This window comes from Stegastes partitus, unplaced genomic scaffold, assembly GCF_000690725.1.
Source record: "Stegastes partitus isolate 25-593 unplaced genomic scaffold, Stegastes_partitus-1.0.2 Scaffold255, whole genome shotgun sequence".
Taxonomy (NCBI): Eukaryota; Metazoa; Chordata; class Actinopteri; family Pomacentridae; genus Stegastes; species Stegastes partitus.
Window position 1 is genome coordinate 134,018 of NW_007577986.1, and position 8,783 is coordinate 142,800.

General features: G+C 42.4%; 2 protein-coding genes across 2 annotated transcripts; one reads left to right on the forward strand and one right to left on the reverse strand.

The window, feature by feature from the left end:
- Window positions 1-188: 188 nt before the first annotated feature.
- tfip11 (tuftelin interacting protein 11) lies at window positions 189-5,421 on the reverse strand. The gene is made up of 15 exons (XM_008282010.1): window positions 5,312-5,421; window positions 4,627-4,834; window positions 4,062-4,230; window positions 3,804-3,960; window positions 3,562-3,689; window positions 3,283-3,444; window positions 2,846-3,037; window positions 2,551-2,730; window positions 2,299-2,433; window positions 2,092-2,195; window positions 1,790-1,958; window positions 1,395-1,638; window positions 1,111-1,253; window positions 838-1,003; window positions 189-690 (listed from the first exon to the last, which is right to left on the reverse strand). Exons 2-15 carry the CDS (start codon window positions 4,830-4,832, stop codon window positions 344-346), a joined length of 2,502 nt encoding a protein of 833 aa, XP_008280232.1. The 5' UTR covers window positions 4,833-4,834; window positions 5,312-5,421; the 3' UTR covers window positions 189-343.
- Window positions 5,422-5,886: 465 nt separating this feature from the next.
- srrd (SRR1 domain containing) lies at window positions 5,887-8,777 on the forward strand. Its single transcript, XM_008282009.1, has 6 exons — window positions 5,887-6,168; window positions 6,263-6,303; window positions 6,404-6,597; window positions 6,669-6,767; window positions 8,241-8,392; window positions 8,476-8,777. Exons 1-6 carry the CDS (start codon window positions 6,020-6,022, stop codon window positions 8,714-8,716), a joined length of 876 nt encoding a protein of 291 aa, XP_008280231.1. The 5' UTR covers window positions 5,887-6,019; the 3' UTR covers window positions 8,717-8,777.
- The last annotated feature ends 6 nt before the right edge of the window (window positions 8,778-8,783 follow it).

Consider the following 8,783-nt stretch of genomic DNA (forward strand, 5'->3'; position numbering starts at 1 on the left):
TGTTACACATCTACATTAAGTATTGTTTTTTTATGTTGTAAATTATCAAGAAGACTAATAATAGCCTGTAAGGAATATGTGTCCAAAAAAAACACACCTCCCATATACATACAAGTACTTTGCTTTACATTGTATAAGTAAAACAACTTGTATTTACATTCAGCTCTTATAAAACAAAGCACGCCACATACATTCAAAAAATGTTTATTATTCACAGTTCTGACAGTTTAAAATTTTACAAACAGATCTATGACAAATATTCAGTATACTGTAGTTACAAAAAAACAAACATTTCCTCAACTTTTTGTCTTTTTACACTTGGCAGGACTTAATGTTTCCATGCTTACTTTGCCATATCTATGAGACTCTGCAGAGATGTGGGCACCCAGGTCTTCTCTCCCTGCACAAACACAACCCCTCTGTCTATATAGATTACAATACGGCCAAACGTGTACAGCTGTTTCCCCTCATGCCGTTTGGCCACTAAGGGCATGAAGACAATGTTGTTCTCCTCTGCCTTGGTCTGGATAAGATCTTTAAAGTTGGTTGGCACGCCAGCGCTGATGCCCCTGTGAGCCACGCTCTCAGCATCCCTGCGCTCCTGCATCGCTTCATACTGGAAGTCCTTCCGTCTCTCTGTCTGTGTCAGATATGCGATGTTCTCTCTTGCACCAGGCTGCATATATCCACCTATGGACATAAAAAAGTGTTACAGTATGGTTTGTTACAGTAGAGAGAAAACTTATTCAGTTGCTTTATTATCATATTTGCAAACCCAGGTTGCGTTATAATATTCTTGTGTCCACTATGTATGGCCAGGCTGTGTGTGGTACCAACCCATGCCCGAAGACACTGCACGGTTCATGATGTCCAATGCTTCATTGAATTTCTCTTTAATAAGGGGCTGTGCCAACAAGACGTCACTGAACTTGCTCTTCCAGCCGAGGTACCACTTTGTGATTTCCTCATAGTTGGGACTGTTGCTCAGCCATGAACACAGGACCTATTATCGACAAAACACAGCCAGACACAAAAGATTATAACTATCTAATCAAATTAAATGTGTACAATAACCAGTTGGACTACTACTGTGTAAGTACACGCACTGACCTGCAGCCACTTTGTAAAAAAGTTTTTGTCTAGCAGGGACACAAGGCTGGAAGGGGACAACATGCCCTCCCAGTCCATCACCCAGTAAAATGGCTCCATCTGCTGCTGGTGAGGGTTGATGACCAGCTCCTCCAGACACAAAGCTGTGGAAACAAACAGGAGTGAAGACTTGAAGAAAAATCAGCGGGCAAAAGTGATGGGAAAAGGTCGAGAGAGACTGTAGGGAAGCACATTTTCATCCTTGGCTGTGCACATATATAAGGCCGTCACTGATGGACACGTACCCAGTTTAGGGATGATGTTTTTCACCATGAAAGCCTCCCATGCACCTGGTGTGAAAACGTCTTTCCACGGCTGCAGGATGAGGCGGGCTGAGGCATCGCTGGGATGCCACCGCTGCAAGGCGTTGGACAGTTTGCTCCTAATTGGAGGGTAAAGAGGCTCGAGACGTGTTTGGAGCAAAGGCAGCCACGGGTGGACCCAGGAGTGGATAGGCACTGTGTCGGTCAAGGGGTTCCAGTTATCCACCTATCAAACAGGAAAGAAAGTACAAGGTTAACATGTTAAGAACTATGCTATTGTTGTTAATGAAAGTATAAAACCAACTGTTTTCCACAAGTAAGTTATGTAAAATACTCCAACGTGTGATTTTCTCTTCATCTAACTGTGTGTTTCTTGCCTCTCGCTGTAGTCGGGGTAAGATCAGCTGCTCCAATATGTGATCCAGGATCCACAGAGGCAGAAGAGGAGCCCACACTTCTACACAGTCCACCATTGGCCCGACCATGCGAGGCTGCCAGCCTGATACACAAGTCCGCATCACTGGGATCCACACTTCCCATAACAGTCTGGAGATAAAAAGACAGAGCATAGGTTTTACCAACACATTTCATAAAAACAGTCTGTAACTACTAGCTAGTGGAATATGAATGAATGAATACATGAGCACAGATTAAGATACATTTGTGGGTTTAAAATAACCTGTGGTAAGGATCCATATTTGAATCTGGGCCACTGGAGAGGAGGTCTCGAGATTCAAGGATTGCTCTCCACTGGCCGATGTCTTCCAGACAATAGGAGCTGTCCTGTAATGGTCAGACAACAGTTGAGTGTAGTCGTGGTGGCTTAAATATTAATGATTTCAATACATAATGATTTCTATCAAAAGAAATGACTGCAAAAGCGTACCTTCAGAGGGTCCCAGGAACAAAGCTTCTCTTTAAGTAACGGATGAACAACAGCTACAGCCAGGTCTGCCAATCCCATTGTCTTGTATTCTTCGTAATAATCAGTTTGTAATGTCTCAAAGATCCGAGCACACTCCTGAACAAAGAGAAGCAGAGCACCCAAAATAACCTATGTGGACATGAAAACAGCAGGAACTAACAAACTGAAACAGCCTGTTAACAGCAGCTAGTCTGTGTGTTCACTGTATATGACCTGCAGGGAGGGTCCTTCCCCTGGTGCCGCCTCCGCTGAAGGAAAACGCTCCACCAGTGCCAGCACAGCTTCCATTCTCTGGATGGAATCTTGCTCTGCATCCAGTCTGTTCTGCAACGCTCGTGACTCATGGCTCAGAGACACAACTACATCTTTTTCATGCTGCAGACGTCTGGCAGACTACAAAAGGGGTAATAAGAATAAAAGAAAGCATGCTAGTAAGTAGTAGAAGTAACAGAGTGGTACACTGAAATGCACATAAAAATATTTGAAGGAAATTTGTGGGTCCTTCTACCTGTAATATGTCCTGTTCTGTAAGGTCTATCAGTAGCTGCAGGTTATGTTCGAGCTCAGGGAGAGCAAAGCCAGACCCCTTCTGATCCCGAGTGGACATACTTGGTGGACCTTCATCAGGAACACTGTGCTTGTTGGACATCTGACTGTAGCTGTAATATACCTTTTGCTCTCTTCCAGTCATATCGATTACCTGAATACAGAAAGAGAAATGAAGTTAGTTACTTTTACAAACAAAAATGGCAGCAATCTATGAGCTTATATCGTTATAACAATTTCATTCGCAGAGCTTTGTATTGAGTAGAATTAACCAAAGTATAACAATTTAAGCTCCCAAAGCCTATTACACCATTACAGCCATTCCATAGTGTCCTTATAACATTTCTTTGAGACAGGAGCAAAGAAGAGTTAACAGCTCTATCAAAGACTTGAACACACCTTGACTTGTGCTAGCTCTCCAGCAGACGCTGCTGTGCTCCGTCCTGCCACTTTGCCTTTAGCCTTCAGTTCATCTGCAGTTCTGTAGGAGTACTTTGGTTTCTTCTTTCCTGCAGGCCCTGCAGGATCCTTTCGCCACTGACCGAGCTCCTTCTGAAACTCCTATATAGACAGAAATGAAGAATTATGTCGAAAATAATGACTTCACAATTTCTGCTATAAAATCAACAACAAAAGTGGGGGGCAAAGGGCAAATACAATGTTGTCTCAACACTTTACCTTTTCCTCCTCTTCTTCTGAGTCAACCACAGGAAAGTCCTGGAGACTCTGTTGGGTTCGTTCGTTGCCATAAGCACCGACTGCTCCCTTTCCTTTGCGAACCTTCGCTTCAATAGGGTTTACAATACCTGCAGCAATGGGATAGTGTCATATTTGATTAGATCAAGTCTACTCTGGTGCTTCTGAAATAAACACAAAGTCACAAAACATCCCAATAACATGCCGTCCTCAGCATTACCCACCTTGAGCATTCTTTCCCAGGCCTTTTCCTGGTTGGTAGCCCATTTTCTGCAGAAGTTTCTGTCCAATTCCCTTTGTGTGCTTCTCCCAGTTACCAATACCCTGCCCAGACTGTATGCCACCCGCAAACCTCTGCGACTGATTCCCACGGAAAGTGCCCTGTCAAAACAACGCATTTTTAACAAGTCATATCACTGTTTGTATATTTTTTCTATTACAGATAACAATGAGCAAAAAAATGCATCCGCAACAAAATTTACCATCTGGAGTTTTTTGGGTGCAGTGCTGCGAGGAGGGGGAGGTGCTGCAGGGGCATCTTCATCAGAGTCATCAGAGTCTCCTTCTCCTTTTTGCTGCTGTTTCTCCTCAGCTGCAGTCTTACGCAGTCCAGCACTCACAAAACTCACTGGGGCAGTGTAGTCTTTAGATCTGGCAAAAAAAACACAACAATTTATTATTTTTCATGAGTTTACTATTCCTGGGTGATTACACAACAGCAATATGTACTGGCCCTAGACACATGTCTCATTACTGGCCAATTATAATCAGATCTTTTATATGTGTAAATGCATGTGCTCATGTGTTTTTTGTGGTTGTGTTAACATTAAAATCAGTACTTGTGTACCTTAATTAATGGGCTAAAGCGGATACATTTTAATAAGGTGTTTTTTTCTCAAGGTTTGTATTAAACATGTCATTTAAAATGATCAATAACTATCGACATTGACTAATCTTGGTAAGTTTTTCAGCCCTTCAATTACCTCATTCCATTACTAACTGGTAAAGTTAAGATGGAGCACCAACAAAAACAAACCCCTGCCTTACTTCTTGCCACCAAAGCTCGGCCTCTCATCCTCGTCTGAGTCTCTGTCAGCCCAGATGCCGTAGGTGGCCTGCTCCTTGGTCTGCCTGTGTCTGCGGCGGTCCGGGTTAAACTCGTTGGCCAAGTCCCAGTCTGTCACCTCGAAGCTCTCAATCTCCACCCCTTCCTCCTCCTCATCTCTCCGCCCGTACAGGTGGGACATGGACATCTCTGGACGTTAAAAGAAACAAAGGACGGTTTAAGGAGCAGAAAAACTGCCAATGACAAGCTGCATCTATCTCCGTGGCAACTGAGAGAACTCAGTCTGTTGATAAAATCCTAAAGTTGTGGCGGAAAGCTCGGGACAGAAAAAAAAGGAGGTTATTTGGTGAAACTAACGTTATTTTCAGCAGGTTCTGTTTATTTAATGTAGTCTGTAGCTGCAGCTTGCCCCGATATGAAGTCAACAACAATTAGGTTTAACAAGCGATGCATTAATATGATCTGAGAGAAAAATATATATTATATACATATGTTATAAACATGAACACCATCATCTCAAATAGCTGGCTAGTTAGGCTACGCAACGTAGGCTAACATTTACTAGCAACAGCTAACGTTAGCAAGTTATATATCATCATTTTCGCGCTTTACATGAAAAATTTTTGTGCTGGGAAACAATGAAAAAAGCTATATTCTCTAACATACCTGAAGTGTAATGTATCCCCCTACCCGGAGATTACATATACATACTTTCTTCTGAGGCAGTAATGAGAAATAATCCAGCTAATGCTGTTTCGTTTGACATGCGAACACACAAGTACTTCCGGGTTGTGCTGGTGTTGTGCTAAATTTTGTACCTGAAGAACTTCGTGCTGATTTGCGCATCTACGGCGGCCCAAAAGTTCACTGCTTTTGTATTCTTTTTTTTAATGAAGGTTTGTGAACCGAGTGTTTTACAGACCAAAAGCAAGGTGTAGTAGAAAACAGTTTTAGTTTTGATTCATGGCAGTTCGTATGGCAAAACAATATTTAAATGCATTTAAAAAAAAAAAAAAAAAAAAGCTCGTTCCCCATAAATAAACGATTATGTTGTTATCTGAAACTACAAATATGAACCGACTACACAAGATGGCTGTACATTTTTGTAGATTGTATATATATATACCGTCTATGATTTTTCCACAGTAAATGTGCTTTTTTAAAAAAACAAAAAACAAAGGCTACTCGAGAATTAAATTTTGCAGCGTACGAGTTTTGGCGTAACACCGGAAGAGGGAACATGTGTCACACTCAAAATAGTCCCACGTGTTGCAGCCTGGCCAACGGCAAACATCACTTTAATGACAACGTAACCTCGGTATTAAAACAAGTATTTTCAGGACTGGTGTACATGGAACCGGTGAGTCAGGATAAATGTCGGACACCGGAGAGCAGTGGCAGGTGGCTCGGCGACGAAAAGGTGCAGCGAGGAAATCAAAGTCACTCCAAGTGTCTTCAGCTTCAACATGCTGCCAGGAACAGCTGGATATCGGGAAAACTGTCAAACGGATCAGAGACACAGTGTAAGACACCTCAGTGAATACGCACTTTTACCCCAGGCTTGTAAACAAACAAAACAAAAACCTATAATCCTGCTTTTATATGTTGCCTCTGCAGATCTGAGTTGAGATGTGAGGAGTTTTGGCAGGAGTGGAAAGGTGAGTGTGTTGAGACAGGTAGAGGTACCACCAGACATGTAGGTTGGTTGAAGAATGCTTTTGCTTGCAGCTTGGTGACTGTGAAGGTTCTTGTCCTCAGAGCAGCTGTTGGTGGCAGCATCCGTCTCAACACCTCCAGACAACAAGGACACCGAGGAGCAGCTGGAGACGGACAAAGGAGGCAGATCATGTCAGCATCTGGAGTGTGTGTGTTACGGCCTCGGCTCCTTCTCCTCATGTGTCGCAGCTCGATACCAGCTGGCTATGTTGCTGCTGCTGCTGGATGCTGGACAGGTTGGTGGAGATAACAAGCACTAGCCCCTGTTCATGACAAATTCTGTATCTCACTGTTCATTTCCCTTTAGATTCCATTGAAGGACTGCTCTGTTTATGATCCTGCATTCTCCTCAGCAGAGAGGGATGTTCTGAGAGAGCTGGGTCTGACTGTGCTCACAGAAAATGAGGTCAGTTGTTGTTTTTCATCCTGTGGAAACACTGCTATTACGTGCACTGTGTGGGGAACCATTCTTAGGAGCAGTGTCAGTTAAAACACATTTCAAATATTTCACATTCTGCCAAGTTGCAACCATTTGTCACATCAAACTATGCAGTGGTGCTTGAAAATGTATGAGCACTTTATTATTCTCTTTATTTCTGCATTAATGTGACCTAAAACATTTTCACCCAGTTTCTAAAAGTAGAAAAAAGAGATCCCAAATGAATAAAAGAGACCAGAATGTGATACACAATCTTTTATCTCTTGAGAACAATGATCCATTATTGTGTATCTGGGAGTGGGAAAGTATGGGAACCTTTAGGATTAGCAAAAACATTGAAGGTGAAATTCGAGTCAAGTCTTTTCAATCAGATGGGAGCAAACACCATGTTTTATTTAAAGAACAGGGATTTATCAAAGTCTGATCTTCACAGTGCATCAGTATTACAATCAAAGCGGATTTCTGAAGACCTAAAAAAAAGAGTTGCTGCTAATCAGGCTGAAGAAGGATACAAAAAGAGTTTGAGCTACACCAGTTCACAGTCAGATCGACAGTCAGACACACTGTGTACAAACTGAGGATGGTCAAGACAACTGTTACCCTCACTAGGAGGAGTCAACCAACAAAGATCAGTGCAAGAGCGAGGCATGTAACAATCTGAAAGATCACAGAGGAACCCAGGGTGCAGCAAGGAGGGAAGCTGCTGCTCTCCACACAAGAACATTGCTTCCTCTCTGCAGTTTTCTAAAGATCATGTGGACTAGCCACAGGACTATTAGAAAAAAATATTTTGTGGGCATATGAGACCAAAATAGAACTTTTTGGTGTAATATGATTGCTATGCTTGGAGAAAGGAAAACACTACTTTCCAGCAAGATTTGGACCTTGGATGGATGGAACAATTAATTCTAAATTATACCAACCAATTCTAATGGAAAATGTTGGGAAATCTGTCTGTGAACTTAATCTCAAGAGAAAGTGAGTCATGCAGCAAGACAACAACCCATCAAAAACTGTGCAAAGGTTCACAGAGTTTTAGTGAGTCACAGATATGTAACACTGGATCATGTTTCTCAAAAAAAATAAATGACCAAGTGTAATTAGCTTTTCTTCATTTGTTTAATTAGGGGTCTTGATCTGATGATGTTTTAGGTCATACTTATGCAGAAATTGTGACAATTCTCAAAGGATTCACAAACTTCGAAGTACGAGTTTCTGTCTGGCAGCCATTATTGTTCATTAATTCAATCTCAAGATGTATGAAAATGAATTCATAGAGAATAGGGGAGTAGATTATGCAGACATTACATGGTTATATCATAATTACACTCACAAGTAAGTGTCAGGGTGCTGCAAGTTGATTTTCATTACTTACGGGCTGTTTGATAGGTGTTACATCAATGCATAAACAACAGCATCTTGTCTCACTGTGTTGTGCAGGAGGGGAAGCGTCTCGCGACAAAGCCCACGCTCTTTTACCTGATGCATTGTGGGAAAGCCCTGTACAACAACCTGTTGTGGAAGAACTGGAGTGCACAGTGTCTGCCTCTGGTGATAATGATTGGAAACAGCTTCAGTGGCATAAGGGAGAGGTTTGTACAAGAAATACATGATGGAAATGATGTTAAAGCGAGTGGAGATGTGAGGTGACGTTTGCTGTCTGTTTCTCTCACAGGACGATCGAGAGAGAGTTCAAGCGGGACTACAGCTACATCAGTGAGGCTGTGGATTTGTGTGAGGAGAGACAGCTGCCCTGTCCTTCTCGTCTGATTGACGTCTTCAGTGATACATCAGTCATCACCTTTCCTTCCAGCAGCCTGAACACACTCCCACAGTCTACATGGGCAGAGACGCCCGAACCACAATACCAACACTGCCCTGATTTGGAGATTATACTGAAGCAAACACAGAGCTGAGACAGAGGATGGACGATAGTGGACATGTTTTTATTGTTAACATTGATATAACCAGGCTGTAAGGTGG